The 19,896-nt window shown below is 36.7% G+C and overlaps 1 protein-coding gene across 2 annotated transcripts; it reads right to left on the minus strand.

Annotated features, from left to right (window-relative positions):
• Window positions 1-1,304: 1,304 nt before the first annotated feature.
• LOC584771 (serine/threonine-protein phosphatase 6 regulatory ankyrin repeat subunit A) lies at window positions 1,305-18,592 on the minus strand. 2 transcript variants are annotated; one of them, XM_030974182.1, is made up of 9 exons: window positions 18,448-18,592; window positions 9,765-9,922; window positions 9,112-9,313; window positions 8,389-8,553; window positions 7,656-7,837; window positions 6,717-6,789; window positions 5,720-5,884; window positions 3,581-3,725; window positions 1,305-2,428 (listed from the first exon to the last, which is right to left on the minus strand). In XM_030974182.1, exons 2-9 carry the CDS (start codon window positions 9,912-9,914, stop codon window positions 2,317-2,319), a joined length of 1,194 nt encoding a protein of 397 aa, XP_030830042.1. In that variant the 5' UTR covers window positions 9,915-9,922; window positions 18,448-18,592; the 3' UTR covers window positions 1,305-2,316. The 2 variants fall into 2 exon arrangements, with proteins under 2 accessions (XP_030830042.1, XP_789713.2); XM_784620.4 differs by lacking the exon at window positions 18,448-18,592 and adding an exon at window positions 10,499-10,780.
• Between the last annotated feature and the right edge of the window lie 1,304 nt (window positions 18,593-19,896).

Genomic DNA, 19,896 nt, shown 5'->3' on the forward strand with positions numbered 1-19,896 from the left:
ACGCTTATACTGATATGAACACATTAATGGCGATCGAGCTTTTTCGCATGAAGCAGTAGATCCATTTATACTTATTAAACCACTCTCCATCATGATTAGTATTATGGAGGTAGAGTAGGTACCTGGAGTCTTTGAGAATAGTGAATATGTCAATACGTTATAAATACCTTACCGAGTCTAGAATCATTTTAAGCCTGTATCTGTTCGCTTGTTTATTGAGAAAAGGTGAGTTACTGGGAAACATTACACGATGTATTCTTTACATTTACCGTTGTTGAAGAATGTTTTACATTTCACTCCACTCTGCACAATATTAACATATCTATCAAACTTACAGATGGTTTGTTTGGAAGGATTTTTATATCACTTTCTGGTGTTTTCATATCTTGATCAGATTTCAACTTGTATATTTCTATGTAGTTTTAAACTATTGTACAATACATGTGATAGGTTGTCCGTTTCATGGTTCTAAATATATATGTTAATGCCCCCCTTCTGCCCATCCCCTCCCCTCTCTCTCTCTCTTCTCTCATCTCATCCCTATTTCATTTGTGTAATCACAGTAACGCTCATCCATGTACCTTCATTATTTTTTACATCTTGCAGACAAATAAAAATGAGTCACTCTCTCTTTCACCCATACATTTAATTTTATTTCTTTATTTACATACATAAAATATATTTATTTTATTTCCTTTCTTTCTATATACATGCATTATAACTATGATCTTAAACTTTCTTATTGAGGTTGTGAATCAAGATGTTCAACAGTTACAGGACATGTCAAGCTTTGGTCCTTCCACCTCCCAAGATGAAAGTACAAGTATGAATACATAAAAATATAGGTGGTACAACTTTTTGTTTAAAGTTGTATCAAAAACCATATATTTCATAAACTATCATGTCCAAATATGAATTAATAAAACTGCTCCCTTCCAAAAAATAGTATCACTTGTAAGGCCACAATGGATAGTGTGTAGTTTTGTTCTATAGTTTTTTTCTCTTAATAATAATAGTAGTGGGTTTTTGTATAGCGCTCATATCTGTCAGACTTGACAGGAATCCTGGTGCTCCACAATTATTACCCTGGCTGCCATTGCGGCGCTCTAGCATTTCAAGGATATAATTCCTGCCAGGTACCCATTTACATTACCTGGGTTGAGTGTGGCAAATGTATATTAATGTCTTGGGAAAGGACATTAGTGCCTTCTTCATATATAGCACTTAGAATGTTGGAAATATGCCTTTTTGTTGAATACATACCCAACCTCATAGAAACTGATCACAATGTTTTTTTTTCAATGTTTTTTCGTGATTCTTGACTTGCTTTGAGACCCAACCAGAAACTCAATGATTGAAAAGTAATACTGGGGATAGTTTTGTTATTTAGCTCATCTGATTATTCAACTCTCCTACATGAAGTTTATTCCTACAAACTATCAATATCATCTTATACAACCAAGCACATCAAATATTAGTGATGCATCACTGGTATGGTCGTGAGGAATACTGTGTTATTTTGTTCTTTTGTTCTTTTTGTTTTTTACTTGTTCGACAGATTTAGCTTATTTTTATAACTGTTCACGGCATGTGAGATAATATATCAACAAAGAAAATTGTTCTTCCATGACCCAAGGTAGCTTTGCCAAGTGATGTCCACAAACCGATGCACCAAGAATGCTTAGATGTGTTAAAAATCAAAATAATATTGTTGAGGCAGAACTAAGATGATCTAAATATCTAGAACTAATTTATATCCCTGCTTCCTCAAGTTAGGCTATATAATACTGAAACTGTCAAAAAGATATGGTGGTTTGCATTTTCAAGGTGAAGTTTTCTTTAGGTTGCATAGCAAAGTAAAAGGCTCATCAAACTGGATTTTTAAGCAAAGGAATGCATCTGGCACATTAACATTCATCTTCTCTCTGTTTCTGACTTTCTAAACAGAGCAGTCATTAACCCATTTCCTACTGAAACCAAGAAGTCCCTGTATTAAGCCTATGGGAATGAAATAATCCAGTAGCCAATGGGTTAACTGGCGTTTGCATCATATTATCAAATAAATGCCTGCCAAGACTAGTTACATGTAGATCCAAATACATGAATAAGTGTTCAATGGCTAGATGCATCCTTTTATTTAAAAGAAGGTTTTATGAGCCACAAAATGTCGCTAAGTTCCATGTACCTCAATTCAATATGTAAAGACAATTACCAGCACAAATATTGCTCAGAACTAGTACAAAGCCACACTCAAACATTCTGTGACTAGTTTGAAGTATTCTGTCCAGACCTGTGCACAAAATGAGTGGGTTTGAGCTAGGTTCCTTCCTCTCTCCCAAAGTACCTGACAGCCAGATCTCGATTAGGGAGTTTCCCCCTTCCAGGAACGGTGGGTTCCTTTCTTGGGGTAACTTTCTTTGTCTCTTTCCTGGAAAATTAATAGAACACAGAGAGAAAAGACATTTCAAGAAATGGACAGAAAGAAAAGAACATTGTAACATTTGCATGCTGAAATGTATGATGACCAAAAGGTAATCTGACATTTAGCAAACAAAGATCAGAAATAGTAGCTATGTACATTAATCTTGCACACTTCAATGTTAAAGATGAACGTTGTGATCCGTATTTAAGAAATATCATCTGATGATGTTTTAATAAAATGTGAAAGGCGGCTAGGTTATATCAATAGAACTCAAATTTGTTTTAATGGTTAATTAGAGTACTCCAAAAGCCTTGTGTATAAATACATCTCACTTTTACTCATTAGTGTACATTTATCCTGATGAAGCTGTTTAGAATGAAACAAATCAGAACTGATACCATTGGGCAAAAAAAGTAAGGGTCATATTTTTTCTTGTAAATGGTCACAAGAGATGAAAAAAATTAATGTGACAAATATAATCACCTATTGCTATTTAATTGGCACAGGAAATATGAAGAGATTATGACTTCAGGAGAATATACAATTCAAGACAGGTCAAAGGTCATACTTACATTTTAACTGTTAGCTGGCACAGCAGGTTAAAATAATAATAATAATAATAGTGGGAGTCTTGTATAGTGCTCATGTCTGTCAGACTTAACACTCCTGTCGCTTCATAATTGTTTCCACTAGCTTTCGCATAGCTGCCATTATGGCGCTCTAGCATTTCAAGGAAATTTACAATTCAAGACAGGTCAAAGGTCATCCTTATATTTAACTGTTACCTGGCACAGCAGGTTAAAATAATAATAATAATAATAGTGGGAGTCTTGTATAGTGCTCATGTCTGTCAGACTTAACACTCCTGTCGCTTCATAATTGTTTTCACTAGCTTTAGCATAGCTGCCATTATGGCACTCTAGTATTTCAAGGAAATTATTAATGTCAGGTACACATTTACATCCCATGGGTCGAGAGTGGCAAACGTAGATTAATCCCTTGCCAAGGGACATTAGTGCTGCAGCAGGACTCGAACCACTGATCCACAGTTCGGTGACCTTACCACTAGACTACAATACCTCTACATTGATTAACATTTAAGTACACTATGCAAAATAAGAAAGGTTGATGGCGCAAAGGTCCAAAGGCCATACTTACTTCTTGTTGTTTGGCATAGGAGAGGAGAAGATGGCGGTCTTGGAGGAATTGATGGCTCTCTGAACGACGTTTGGTTGGTGAGATTCCTCCCAACATGAGAGCTCATAGTTATCATTACAGTGGGTACAGCGGATCTCATTGTTCACTGGAATGTGTAAAAATGAAGGTGAAAAGGAAATAGTTTCATACATGCATTCACATATATCCTCAATTCATTTGATTTTACATGAACCTATCATTCAGGAGATTTCTATTAGGAGAAATGCTACTTTTCTGCATTGTAAGAAGGCTCTACATGAAATTAGAGATGACTGTCTTCTCTTGCACTGACAGGAAATATTGAGGGAAAGAGAAGGAGATGAAGGAGAAGAGAACTAATGATGAATGGCTGGCTGAGATGGCTTGAGGTGGGAGGAGAACAAGCTCAGGGAATAGAACTAATTCTAAATAATAATAATAATAATAATAATAACTAGAAATTTAATTCGTCATGGGGACGTATTAGGTGGTCTGTCTTCACTTCTTATGATAGATTTGAGAATGGGAGAAGTTATATAGACATGTAAACAATGATCATCATGATGATCATGATCATGATGAACATGATGATGATCATGATCATGATGAACATGATGATGATGATGATCATGATGAACATGATGATGATCATGATAGTAATGGTGATGGTGACGAGTTCATTGAGGGTCAAATGAGACATGAAGTCATATCTACGATTCATACTCTATCCAAATATGAAAATAAAATTAGGGGCCAACGGGCATCTTAAAGAGCTACAATGGATTTTGTATAGGCATGTTTTTGCCCATATATGGTATGTATTACAAGAGCTCGCACGCACGGACATGTATCTTAAACGGACTCTCATTCCGTTATTAATGGTCAGAAAAAGGTGAAGAAGGTATCAAAATGCTTGGAAAAATGTGCCAAATATGATGACAGAAAAAAATTCGGCGATTCTATGTTGCAAAATGCCAAACGCGCAAGCAAAACTGCGCGAGAGCAAATTTTTCAAATGCTTAAAATGACCTGATTCGTTTAATAGTTAAGTGATTTTGAGCATTTTTAAATTTTAACGCACGCGTACCCGCGCGTCATGACCTTTATGTGACCTTTGATGACATGACCTGTTGACCCTTAAACTGAAGTAAATGTGATATGAATATGAATGACCTTTGCTGATGCATCATAGAGATATGATGGATAATGTGATTTCACAAAATGGCGCCTGAATGACGTCATGAAGACTTGATGACCTTGAAAATGTTACTGTCACGTCTCATGACAATAATCTATGACTGTGCCAAAATTTAAAGAAATTGACTAAACTGATCTTGAATTATCCTGGTCACAAAAAAGTGAAGAAATAAATAAAAATAAAGAATAAAGAAATAAAGAAATAAAGAAAGAAAATTCTGACGAAATCAATAGGTGGTCTGTTGACAACAGACCACCTAATAATGTACCATACTTATATAGTGCATATCCCAAATATATCCCTATGCGCTGTAATGGAGAGAATTAGGAAAGGAAAAGGATAGAGAAGAGTGAGATACACTCGGCATACTTCCTTGAAGTCATCAGTTAACAAATTTGGTAATTGCTCTAATAAGACACGTTCTAAGACATATCTTAGTCCTTTGGCAAGACGTTAATCTACATTTGCCCCACTCCATCCAAGTGTGGTAAATGGATGACTGGTAGGATAATACCTTGAAATGCACTGTGCATTGATAACTGCTGCCGGAGCTAAACCTAGTTTAATAATTTCCAAAGCTCTTTGGAAGCGCATAGGGATGTTATATCATAGTGTGTTGTGTGCTATACAAGAACGGAATATAATTAAACATTGTCTGAGAAATTGTAAATTTGATTTTGTATGTTTTATGTATTCTATTTTCTAATGTATGTTTTGCTTTTACATTTAATATGGTTTAATAAACTCAATTCAATTCTCCAAGGGAAGAAAGCTAGAAATCCCAGTGGAAATGAGTTTATATCGACCTATATGGCAAGCAAAGTTGTAATAATACATTTTGTGAGAAGAAGTACTTTTTTCATCTCAAAGGCTTGAGGTACTTATGAAACCAGTAATTGTCCTTCTTCCATGCATGATCCTACCTGCTTGGTTCATCTTGACTGGATGTCCAAACCTTCTGGCTGTGTCTATGGGAGTCTCCTTCTTATCATTCAAGATGTTGAGATTACCTCCATGCTGAAGGCAACAGTTGAAGCAGAGGTGATGTCCCCCGGCAGCTGCAAGGTGAACGGGGGTGCTGCCAAGTTCTAGGTGGATAAATAATAGTAGTAGTGGTGGTTATTTTATCTGACTGCTAAGAAAGCATGAATGCTCGTTAGTAAGCAACCAGACGGCTGACGGCTTTAGGTACTCTCAGAGGGACCTGGTAATGAGGATTAATGCCTGACCAAAGGGCACTAGCACATCGCCTTGGTTTCGAACCCGGTTTGCCAGATTACGAGACCACTGCTCTACCAACTGAGCTATCGCGCCTCCTCATGAGGTCAATTTGGGGGAAATCATCACATCTACTTAAGCATTAACGTAAACTGTGCATGAATGTCAAAGAACAATCCAAACATACAATAATAATGATTTCTCTGGAATCGGTTTTATATACATGTATCATCAAAAGTAAAAGAACTTTTTGAAATATTCAAACAGCTGCTAGTCTAATTGCCATTCCGTTGTAAATGCAAACAAATGACAATGACAGACAAATAAATGTACATGCAATTTGTTGCAATGTGACTTTTTTTATATGAAATACTAATGCCTCAGGCACTGGGTGGATCGAGGCATAATATAAGATGTACATTCAAATATAGAATTTGTGTGCATGTGTGTGTGTGCATTTTTATAGAACTGACATTAATGCCATTATGATAAAACCACTGATATGAACCAACATCACAACAGATTGGGGAGAGTCCTGTGGCCCGTTTCATAAAAACTTGTCATCAATTACATCTGCAACAGATCTATGACAAATCTGCTTGTAGCCACCAAATGGAAGGATTTCTGTAGCTTATAACAGTTATTGTGTCTTGTTACTGATATTTAACAAGTTTCACGAAACAAGGCCCAGATGTTACTTACTATCTTGAACATTGACATCACTGCCTTTCTCTAAAAGCCAGTGAAGACATGTCATAGACCCACTGGCTGCTGCCTGCACAATGACAAAAGAAAGAATTTATTCAAAATTAAATAATTTCAATATTTTGCAATATATTTTTCCATTAACAACCCAATAAATATGTAATAAATACATACAAAAAATATATTGGAAGGACCCATAAGAAAGCAAAGCTTATAAAGAGGGGCCCTGTATAAATATTTCTTTAAAAAATGTACATAAATGAAATTTGAATAAATTTAATCAACAGGCAAACTAATAGGTTTGGTTCTTACATTTAGTTTCAAGCCTCCACCTTTCTTTGACTTATAATTTAAATCAAATACTGGAGTTAAGCTCAGTCTTATTCAAGCTTCACAATACATCAATTCAGATCAATGATTAAGCTCCAGCTATGTTAATCTTATCTTTGATCTTGCCCAAAGCAAATGTAATGATTGCCAGGGTTCAAAGGTAAAGACCAGTATTGGAAACGCCCCAATTTAAAAAAATGAAATGGAAGCTCTTTATTACCAATCATGTGAAAGAATATGTTTTGACTAATAGATGATGATAACAATTTTGCCGGGAAACTGCCTACTAATTGATATATTTAATAAATTAGTTTATCTATTGGACTGTGAGAGATAAATGCACGTGTCGCGCATGTGTGCGTAGTCCCATATACATCTTTCTGTGTACAGTGCTTGTAACTTTACGAAAACTGGGCCAAATTTCTTATCATTTTGATGATTCCAGAACCTTGCAGTACACACCAATACTTAGATGATCAACCTTTTCTGATCGATTCCACAACGTTTCTTTCACAATGCAATCGCATGACCATAACTGGTCTTTATCTTTAATGTGAGTAGGATACTGTGATACCCATCCAAAGAGAAGAATCCAAAGATATATACCAGATGAGCTAATGTTCTTCCATGGTTCTCTCTGACCTCTTTGTCGCTACCATGCTTTACAAGAAACCTCAGGCAATCAAGATGATCTTTGGCAGCAGCATGGTGACCCGCCGTGAAGCCTGACCCATCCTCTACCGTCGTATCACAGTCACTTTGAAGAAACAGCACCAGGCATTCCAATGCTAATATAAAGAAAGAAAAGTTTTCATGTAGAGACTATGATCAACCTAATGTGTGATTGGCAGTTCTAAAGTGAAGGAAACAAAGGGAAAGTAAATATTTCCCTCAAAAAATGAAATGTGCAGAAGTCCATTGGCCATATTCTTGTCCTTAAATTTTCCATGGGACGTACAGCTATAGATAATGTCTCTGCTTCAAACTTATTCAAATATTTTTCATGTATTCATTTTCATTTGAATAATGTTAAATAGTGCAGTTTAACAATGCCTCGTACATGTGAATTGACTTCTAATATGTTATGATTCCATGGCTTGGCAGCGCATTGCAAAATTAAGAGATAACCACCACAAAGATGTGAAAAAAGGACCAACGCTATGTTGCATGGATTCACTGTGGTGATAAATGCCAAGCTCTTAAACTTTAAAATATCTTTAGCAATTAATAGCTGTTGATTTTCTTCTTTACTGCTTCAATCAATTACCAAATCATCTGCTGAAAGTAAAAAAATACCCCAGATACCCCTAACATTGCAACAGTTTGATTCAATCCTTACCTCCATGTCTAGCTGCTACATGCTGTGGCCTGCGTCCGTTATCATCAGCGCCCTCTATGTCCATTCCTTTGGAGAGCAGGAAGTTGAGGATGGAGGGGTGATTGTGCTGGGCTGCTAGATGGCACGGAGAGCACCCCTTACTGTCCTGCAAGCTACAGTCAGCTCCTAATCACAAAGTGACAGGAGGTAAAATAAGGATTTCTTATGTCTTGATGGTTACTGGAGGACACATTCTGTTGCTAAAGATATGCAGTCATTATTAATAACACAACACACAGACCTTTTTCATGTGCACAGTATTTTTACAATTTTGACAGTTTCAAGATTCTCGCGTCCGCACATTTTTTAGTTTGCCTTGGTCGCATTGCTGTTTGAATGTTGGATTTTGAAGGCTTTAGATAACTTTAGATCTCCCTTTCCTGCAGGTGATCCTACAAATTTTGGTTAGATCAATACAGCCATGGTTTTTCAAAAAGAATAGGAAACTGTGCAATTACTGCCACTGAGGGGAGCACTGCCCCCAGGCTGCCTCCATGCCCCCTTGTAGGACATATGCCCCATTTGAACAACTTTCAATCTCCCTTGCCTAAGGATGATCCCTACCAAGTTTGGTTAAAATCCGGCCTTTCTTTTCTAAGAAGTTGAAAATGTACACAAATCCGTTGTTTCCTCACCCCATCTCACACTAATCATAAATAAACATTTTGCATATTATTATTTTACCTGCTTCTTCCAAGACTTTCATACAGCCCAGTTCCCCATGGTAAGCAGCTGTATGACAAGCCGTCTGGCCGAGGCTGTTTGTGGCATCCATGTCTGTTACATGGATCAGCAAGAGCTTCAGGACTTCATTGTGCCCTCCTACACAGGCCTCATGGAGCATGGTGCGTCCCCCTTGAACTTTGATGTCTGGGTCTACTCCGGCCTGCATCAATATATTTTAAAATAAGTAAGGATGGCTTTAAGCAGCTTTATTATGGAATTCCATTCAATATCACAAAATACATATGAAATAATAAGGTATTGATGACAAGACTTGACATTTTCATCATAGAATAACTTATACCTTTACAAGGGACATAAATATATTTTGTTAAATGAGCAAAGACCCCCCCCCCCTCCCACCCCATTATTAAGGAACATATGTACAGGCATGATAAGAGGAATATGAAAAAGATTTAAGTCAAAGATATATACTTACCTACACGTTCATTGTATGGACAATATATATCACCTGGATGATCATTATCATTTGTGTAATCATTATTTTCTTTTTTTAATACACCTATTGAAGTCATTCACACAAGATTTACATCTATTTTCAATATTTCCATCATCATGCTATCATTACCAATCATGCTGTCTTTAAGACTTACATTAAGGAGCTCTTGGAGAGCTTCAGTCTGGCCGTACTGCACAGCTTTCTGCATTGCCTGGTCATTGCCCTTTGACCCATAAGGATTCTTGGATACAGCCTTCCGAACCATCTCAGTGTCACCTTTAGCAGCTGCCTCTACCAAATCCATTGTTGTATCTGAAATTGATAATTCAGTTTGCAATCAAGACATTCTGTACATGTGTTTAAAAGTTATCCCATTGTCTACGGGGAAGCGTTGGTCCCTGTATTAATTCCTATGGGAATGAGATAAACGAGTCGATTAAAGTACTTTATGGGTGTTCATACTTTTACTTTGAAATGAATTATTATTGGCTCCAAAGACCTAAGACTGCATATGTGAAGTTAGAACAACACCCAGTGAACAATGTAGACCTGGGTTTGTCCCCTTTTATTTTTTTCTCCACATTTCTTTCCTCTTTCTTTCAATGGACGTTTAGACAATTATGCTTATGTTTAATAATAAGACAGTTTCTGGACATTCCTTTCTTAATCTCTCCCCTCTCTTCCATGAACCCCTCTCTCTTTCTTGATCTATTGATCTATCTCTCTCTCAACTTTCATATCTTGTCTTTCAAAAAAAAAAACTTTTTCTCCCTTTATCATTTTTTCCCTTCAAATCTGTCTTAATCTCTGTGCCTCTCTCTCTCTCTCTCTCTCTCTCTCTCTCTCTCTCTCTTCTGTTTAGCTCCATCTATCCTTGAGAAAACTGACCTGCGACAGAAGCATGAGCATCAAGACTAGAAGTTGTGAACTTTGACCCCTGGGTCATTGTTCTTGTCCTCACTGGAGCTTGATCTTGGACATCATTACTGAATGACACATTGGCTTTTACGTGCACCATTAAGCCACTGTTAAGACCAAAAGGTCGATGATCTATGACCTCTGAAGAAGACACCCGCGAGGTTTCCAGGAGGGTCATCTTTTCGTGATAGGTCATCGTCTTTTCTCGCTCCAGGAAAGACTGGACTTTCGACAACCTCTTTTTTTCCATCACTGTGACAATTAAGAGACTGATCCCTTCTTTAACAAATTCCAATTTGTTTGTGTTGTTCACAGAATTGGTCTATTAAAAGCTCAATCCGTGTATGTTGCACATAAGTACCTTGAAGAGTTCCCTTTTTGAATTCTGAATAAAAATTCTCTGTTCCCTGGTAGCACTATATCCATTCGTTGGGTGAGTGCAGGCAAGCACTCAAAGGTAAAATATTCAAAACGACCAGAATCTGGTCTATACTATAGCAGCACATATATCCTGGATCACAACACTGTCTGTTCATGGGATGAGCAAAGTGATTACAAAACACAAAGGTATGTAATCTCGCCCCAATCCAATGAAGGGTAAGTCAAGCATGTAGGTAATTGCCTATGTGGAAGCCTGAACTGTTATTCAAATTTCCATATCAGATTTTGTAGATAAAGCATTTCTGAATTCAGTAATAAAAATTGAACCCTGCACTGCTGGCACCATAAAATTTATGACAGTTTAGATAGAGGTATCGTTTTTGTTTTGGAAATGCAATACCCGGTACATGAAGCGTGATATATTATAACTGTTGATGCTGTAAAGTAGCCAACTATCCCTTTGTCACTTTTCTCACAAAGTTAAAGCTATATACATAGAATATCTAAATTGAAGATAATGAACGATAAACAATAAAGCTTGCCAATCAAATTCATCTTCAATCAAGCAACTGTCAATGAACTGCAACTGGAACTGAAACAAGGTCAGATCTCAACTAAATATCCATCCATTAATTGCTGCGGTTGGTTGCTATCAGTTCATACATGTATAGGTGATCATTACGGAATCCTTCCGTGGAACATTACTCTTGCTCAAAACAATCCAACTAAATGTGTCAACAGGTAATCATGCATGCAAGATGGAAGTTAAACCAGGTCCTGTCATCCCCAAATACTGTCATCGTCACTATTCCCTTTTTCTCCTTGAAGCGGAAGGGATCTTTTACAGTCCTCTTGTTCTATCAACCAGAAGTCCTGTCCTGTCTGTTCCAGCTACATTATTGATTATATCAAGACAATCAAATGTTGCTCCTTTGTTTTAAGAATCTACCACAAGTCCAGTAAACCATGAAGGTATTGTTCATCATCACAAAAATCAATATTTGCTGGTTGGATTCTACAACATATGAAACGCTCTGGCTAATAAATAGCAGACAAGTATGGAAGTCCCTCAGCAACAGGTATATACACGAGGACAAACTCAATTTAAGCCACCAGTCAAACAAAACACTTCTTATCTTCTCTAGAGATCTCACCTCTTTTGAAGTCAGTTGACTGTACTTCAAAAGATGGCTCATTTCCCTTATTATGGAGGACCTACAGATATGGAGATAGCTTACTATGATGTCATGGCAACCCAGTTTGGCAACAAAAGGGTGGGAACGCAGGTCCCTGGCATGGTCGAGTGAACTTGAACAGGAATCCTTAAAAGTCAGCCTTGATTTGGATTCTCAAATCAGTGGAGCAAGCTGGAGAGAGCAGAGCATAGACATGTCAACAAATGCTCTGAATAATCAGGACATTTGTATGAGTTCTAGGCATTTTAGAAAGTTTGTAAACCATTTTGTTCACTTCTACTTTCTGTCTAGCTGATGGTGGGGTGTTCTGCATTGGTCTTGTGAGTAGTTTTTGTATTTCATTTTTCAGCAGAAAACAAAGATTTGTAATCAAAATCAAACTTTAAAAAAAGAAATAGTTGTCATAGAGAAGTTTCCTGTTACATTGTTGTTTCAACAGCTGTACTGATTGACACTGGGTGTGTAAAGTAAGAAAATTAGTGCATCTTTCTCATCACCTGAACTTGGGTTTTTTTTTCAAATCCAGGCACCTAGACATGTCATAAATTTCCTTATCTCCTATATGTACATAATAAATACAATATATTTTTTTGCAGATCAAAGTTTTAAAAGTTTCTAGTTTCTTTATTTTACTTTTTTTCTTCTTTACTTTTGCCAGTAAATGATACCTCAGTACAAATACTCTATAATATACTGTACTGATTTATTTTGTTTTAGGGGATTGTTTGTGTGTGTTTCTCTTTTTTTTTCTTCATTACATGATATAAGATAACTCAAAGGTACCACTTAACATTTGACATGGTGGTGAAAGTAATCTATGTATTTTTTGGCTTAAAATGTGAGATAAAACATCCTCGGAAATTCATGAAATTATCAATAAATAATAATAGAAAAAAATTGATTACATTCAAGAAAAATTACAATAGCTTTCAAAACAGCATGCAAATAATTTTCTTCTTCTACTTTTTTGTGTTTCTTCTTTTTTTCTTCTTCTCTTTGTACTTTTTGCTTCTTATACATTTACAAATGTTAAATAGTACTTAAATATATTAACTTGTTTTTGTTTAAAGGAAAAAATTCAAATCCTGAACTTTCCCATTAATAACTCACTAATTGATCCTGCCAAAGTAAATTACTGTTATTCATGTGAATTGTCAAAGATCAATTCTTCCACTTAAAGTTTCATATGATATCAATTATGCTATGATATTATCATGCATTCAATACAAACAGTTTTAGATGTGTAATATTAAGAGAAGTTTGAATAAAGAAGAAATGAATATTTATGTGATGGACAGGACCAAAGGACTGAAAGACAAAAACAAAATGGAAGCAAAGACATGTTCCAGGAATTCAGTTTGTTCGTCAATAGATTCTACTCTCATGAACAAATCAATCTGACATTGCTGGTTTAATATTGTTATATAGTGACGATGATGATAGACATGTCCTTCTTTAAAATGCATCAGATTGTGTATATTTGAAGAAACATTGCCAGGGAAAGTATTTTGGCTTCATATCCATGGCATACATGTAGATGTATTGATGCAGTGAATAAATATTTTGAATAGGTTGCAAAAGATTTTCAAGATTTTAAACCATTTACTGCGTAATCATGTGAATTCCAGTGCCGGGTACAATTAGTAAAATTCATTGAAAATTTGATTTTGATTTTTCTACCCCCCCCCCCCCCCAAAAAAAAAAAAATAATAATAATAATGAAGTGCAAGTTCATAAACTCTGTACCTATAGTACAATTATTGCACCCATTGCGATACCCCTTTTGTAGATAGATCTCCTTTGGCAAAATACACAACCCTCCACTCCATCCTCTACTTCTTCTTAATGAATTCCTCCACTTGGCAGAGATCTGTTTAAGTGTAGAATCCATAATTTTGTTGTAGACTAATTTTTGTTCTTAACCAATTTCTTCCAAATGTTGCATGTTGTAGGGCAGCAGCCTGGAAGCTCAACTGCTAACTCAGCTTTCTTCCAGTATTTGAGATTTAAAACAAGGTCTTAGACCAGCGCTCAAAATACACGGGGGCGGTGGGCGATTCGCCCCCGTGAGCTACATAATCGCCCCCGTCAGGTTGCTCACGGGGGCGATTGCAAAATTAAAAATCGCCGGGTGGAATTATAAAATAAAGATTATCTTTTCTGTTATAACTTTAACACAATATTGAGTTTCAATTTTCAAATGAAATGGAACTTAGATTAGCGTGCAAGATTACTTGTTTGATGAGTAGGCCTATTATTACCGATTCAGTTCACAGTGCAATGCCGCCGTCAGCAGTGGTTATAGGCCTACTGCGCCCTTAGTAGCGGTACGTGTGCACGCTGCCGCGCTATGTCTGCTGGAGCTGGAGGCGATCGCGCAAGGGCAGAAACATGGTCATGGAGAAGTTTTTCGTTGTGAAAGTGTTAACCCGCTGAAATCTGGTGATTTCAAATGACTAGCAAATAATGAACCTTGACCAGTAAATCAATATTAGGGACTTTTAGATTTGCACGATGGGAACGTGGACTGAAACGTGTGACCTCCTTTTAAGGCAGTGCCATACAGTGCTTATAAGGACGTCACATGTGACTGCCAGTGCCTTAAAAGGACGTAACACGTCCACGTCCACGCAAATCTAAAAGTCCCTATTGAGAAGAAGAGGAAGACGAAGATGTCCTGGAATGATATGGTAACATGGGCAGATCTACGGGGGGGGGGGGGGGGGGGGGGGGTTTAGGGGTTTAACCCCCTCCTCCCACCCGGCCCCCTTGGGCTGCCAAGTGAAAATGTGATATTAAAGCGGGAGGGGGGGGGGGATGCTGGAGAGGAGGACTACTAATCTATTTTAATTTTTTTCATGGGGGGGGGGGGGGCAAGTGAAGTGCCGTTTTAGCATGACTTTCTTTTTAACTCTTACTTTCACCTATCTCAGATAACCCTAAGTTTTTGGTTGCTGCTTTATATGTAGTTGATAAATGATAATGCATGATTAAAGTAAAGAGAGAGAGAGAGAGAGAGAACCACCATCATTTTGCAATGGTTCAGGGTTCATGTAATGTACATTTGAAACCATTTCTTAGCGTCTCAACCCTAACAAAATGGCAAAACTATTTTTGAGGAAAAGCATTATACTGAATTAAATAAAGAATAATAGCTTTATATTGGATCATACTAATACTGATACGGGCTAAAAGACAATGTGGTATTTGTGTAGAGGTATTCCAAAATGACATTCTGATAATCAATATTTGTTCTGGTATCATAATGTATATACGCATAATACAACTGATCTTTATGATTTCTTAACGTGACATTGCTTCTTTTCCCCCTGCAAACAAAAAAGAAAAGAAGGTTATTTAATAAAAGGATCAAGCGACAAATAATCATTGTAATTCAAATTTATGCAAGGATTTTTTTGAATGAGCAATGCTTTTCACCAGAATCTTCTTTGTAAAAACGACTTTTACAAATCTCAGCCATGCAAATCTGCCACTGTGTTGTAAGATCACTTTCAGATTAGGAGAAGTGTATTCTTTATTGAGTATTTTACATTGAATGGAACGTCTCAACTCAGTAAGCATGGCTGAGATTTGTAAAAGTTGTTTTTACAAAGAAGATTCGGGTGAATAGCAGTGCTTATTCAAACAAATATTCGCATCAATTTGAATCACAATCATTATTTGTCGCCTAATCACTTTTAATGACCTTGTTTTCTTTCTCGTTTGCCAGGGGAGAAGAAGATATGTCACGTTAAAGACATCATAAAGATCAGTGTTGTATGCGTATATATTATATACACAGGCCAGTAACAGCTATGTAGCTTGTAAATTTGTAAGAGGGAAAATGCTGATTGAAATGATAATGATGAAATAGCAAATAATTGAGGAGTATCATAGGTACCAATTCAATGGATATTTGTATAAAAAAAGAGCCCCCGTGAGCCTTCTCACGGGGGCTCTTTTTTGGGGGGAAGAGCCCCCGTGGACAAAAAATTAATTTGAGCCCTGGTCTAGACCCTAGGCCTAATGTAATGGGGGGGGGGGGGTGGTAGATTAAATGATGGGGTCGGATGTCTGAACACTTAACACAAATAAAATAAAACCTTCTCTTTTGCTTTCAGGTTAAACAGAAACATATTCAATTAGCACTGAATATTTGTCCTTTATGTTAGGACAAATCTTCATGATGGTTATTGGTTAGTACCATTTGATTCATGTTTGTTCACTCCGAGTCTGATCGAAGGCAAAAGAGAAGGCTTTTTTGACAATGCTATAATATAAATATATTGTCCAAGGACTCCAACGTATTCTCAATCTCTTATCTTACCAGGGAAAAAATACTTTACAAATTTTGGGGGCTACTTTACAAGCTTGCTTGCATGAAAATAACACTCTTTAATTAGTTTTGCATTGAACTCTATGCAAATTTTTTGGGGCTCTTGTATGACTTTCGGGGGCTCTTTTTGGCATTTCGAGGGCTAATTCGCCCCGAGCCCCTGTGTATTTTTTCCCTGTATCTTACTCTAGTCTAGTCTTAGTCTTATTAACACTGAATGATTACCATCATAAGAATCTTAGTTTGATATTGCTTGTAAACTTCTTCAAATTGCTGTTTTAAACAACAGTCGAGATACACAACCTGTCCGGACACACAACGTCTGGACATATTTGGTGAGGAGCTTCTTGAACTTACATGTAGAATAGGGCTGCTGGATAAGTGTGTGGAAAAAAACCCTATTATGATCCCCAGGGGGGTCACTCCCATACATAAATGCTACCCACCTGTGTCCATCAACATCTGAAATGGACCCTAATGGCGTATCACACTTTTTCTGAACTGATCTACCCTTTTTAAAGAAAACGCCGAAACCTGTGTTCCTGAAAAGGTACCCTTTTTGGCGCTTGTTCAGAAACCTATCCAAAATTTGACCTGTAATTCCGGCGTTGAGATACCCTACTAAAAGTACATAGACCTACCCAAAATGAAGTAAATATTCATTAAATGTCCGAATAAAGATCATGAGATAAAATTTGTTATGTTTATTACCTGTCTCGTGTCAGTTTTCTCGTTATTTTTGGAGTATTTTTCGGAAAAATGATGATATTAGTATACTCTTTTTCTCACGTTTCACGGCAAACCACTGTACAATACAAGTGCATGCCGATGGTGGGTTGCGGGCGCGCGCGTCCCTGTGTGAAGTTATCTACCATAATGAGGATCTTAGACATTACGGTAGAACTTCACACAGGCGCCCGCCCCTGCAACCCACCATCATACTTGTATTGTGCAGCGGTTTGCCATGAAACCTGTGAAAAAGTGTACACTAATATCATTGTTTTTCCGAAAAATTAACCCTGTAAACTATCATCATCGGATCGGCCGCCGATACCGATCCGATCAGGGGTGATCGGATAATAATTTCCGATCGCCGATCAATTAAAATGATCGGAAAAAAAAATTGGCAGATATTTTTTTTATTTTTTTTTTTTAATGCCGAAAATTTTCAAGTTTTTGGCTATCAAATGCTCAAAAAAATTCATGGCTGGGATTATTTTGTCATTTAGAGTTGTTGTAGATGGTCTAGACCATGTTTGTTGAAATTTAGTGCCTTTTCATGACTTTGAAATTAATAATATTGGTCTAACTCTAAGAGCAGAGGCAAAACATGCAGAGGCAAAATTTTCGTCATAAAAAAAAAAAAAATCACTGATTTTTTTTGTACCGATCAAAGGTGCGAGGGTGTTGCTCCGATCTTCCGATCCGATCAGAGCCCCAACTTACAGGGTTACGAAAAATACTCCAAAAATAAAAAGAAAATTGACACGAAACAGGTAACAAACATAACAGCTTTTAACTCATGATCTTTATTTGGACATTTATTTTAATGAATATTTGCTTCATTTTGGGTAGACCTAGAGTCTATATTTTATCTCCACGCCGGAGTTACGGGTCAAATTTTGGATAGGTTTCTGAACAAGCGCCCCCCCCCCTTTTTTTTTTTTGTAGTCTACTATCAGTATTTGAAAAACACCCCTTTTTAAGGAAAACGTTGACGCCGCCGTATAGCTGAAAAAGACACCCTTTCGCAGCTTTTTCTGGACGCTGGTGCGTAGCCAGTCATGTTGGGAGTGACCCCCCTGGGTTATGATCATGATGGGGGAGGATGAGTAAGTTTAACTAACATCATAGTTCATACTTGGGACTGAGCTGAGCTGACACGACTGAAGTCTGAAGACGAAGTGAGAGACGGCTGTGAAACCAACTGATTCGTATCTAACTGTAATAACTACCTTATGCTTCACAATCTACTTATTACACGCATTTATATTGGGTACACTTACCGCTTTAGGAACTATCTCTTATTCAAAAATCGCATCTTTAAGTGTCCAGTTAATTGCAACAAAACTTGTTGCGTTGTTGTTACGTACGCGTTTCCGCTGCGCTGAATTTGGCGACCGCTAGTTCGCGACCACTAAAAGGTCAGGGTACGTTACCAAGCAGAAGCTAGGAGCCCTTTTTTTTTTTTTTCATAGGTTTTTATTCATTTCTCTCAAAGCAAAATTGTACATTTATAACATTGGATACAAAATAACAAAAATAATTTAACATAGGTCTTTATAAATTTACCAATGATCTTTCACATTTACATACAAAAGATACACCTCTTCATTTTCCTTTGGAGACAAAAAAATTATATATATATATATACAAAAAGAGAAAAAGCTACAAAACACCTACTACCCCCCCCCACCCCACACAACATTTAAACACATAACATGTACAACAGTATACAAAACACACACTAACATAGAACGAACAAACAAACAAAAGTAGAGGGGACAACAACAACAACAAAAAAAAAACAAACAAAAAGAGAGAAGGGAGGAGGGTCAGAAAGTTGTATATTGAGAGAAAAAAAACTGAAAACATTTATTCTAAACTTTCCAAAGCTTCCCATTTCCTTAAATGAATTGAAAGTGTGTCTCTTTCCATTGAAAGTTTTTCTCTTCATTTCTATTTTCCAACAATCTATATTCTATTTCTTTTGCTTTTGGAGGGTTTCCCTTCTCTCTACTGTGGAAAATCATATATTTAATCAAAATTAAAATGTGGTTCAATAATTGCTCTGTTTTAAAAGTAGTTTCATCTATTCCTATATGAATTTCTTTCCAGGATAATTTCTTCAGAATTGGTAAATTAAGTCTATCTCCACATTTCCCCCAGACTTCCTTTATTGAGCAGCCAAACTGATATCGATATCGCATACGGACGCTGTGTTGAACAATATGAACGCACCCCGTTTGGCTGCTAACCGTAGTCTCTGCAAGGAGACACGGATAGGAGTAGTCTTCGGTCTAGTCATTGTTTTTCTCCTTAAATTTTAAGTGATAACAATTTATTATTTTGAGAATTAAGATGGATAAAATGATTATTTCAAACCATTAAATCAAAACTATGCAAATTATCACAACATTAAAGTGAGAAAAAAGCATAAGAAAGGTCCAAATTAACAAAATTTAGAAATATATTACCCTTCTGCTTATTATTATCTTTATAATTATGTTTATCATTAAAATTAAAATTTATATTTTATTGGTCAACCCCTCCTAGACACACACACATACACACAAAAATATGCACACCAAATAGCCTAACCTACGAAGTATGCGTTATGCTCAGTTTTGTTCTTGACAATGGCCCAGTATTCGCTCAAATTAAACCTTTTTAATGTCGGCTGCTTCCATTTGTGCACCTCGCATTCGATGAGGTATATAATAATCTACATTTCA

This window comes from Strongylocentrotus purpuratus, unplaced genomic scaffold, assembly GCF_000002235.5.
Source record: "Strongylocentrotus purpuratus isolate Spur 01 unplaced genomic scaffold, Spur_5.0 spur5_scaffold_7, whole genome shotgun sequence".
Classification (NCBI taxonomy): domain Eukaryota; kingdom Metazoa; phylum Echinodermata; class Echinoidea; order Camarodonta; family Strongylocentrotidae; genus Strongylocentrotus; species Strongylocentrotus purpuratus.

Coding starts and splice junctions, on each gene's coding strand:
- LOC584771 (XM_784620.4), bottom strand. CDS start 10,778: ATGGAAAAAAAGAGGTTGTCGAAAGTCCAGTCTTTCCTGGAGCGAGAA. Junction 7,838..8,388: donor TGTAGCAGCTAGACATGGAG/GTAAGGATTGAA, acceptor TCTTTATATTAG/CATTGGAATGCCTGGTGCTG. Junction 2,429..3,580: donor CCTATGCCAAACAACAAGAA/GTAAGTATGGCC, acceptor TTAATTTTCCAG/GAAAGAGACAAAGAAAGTTA.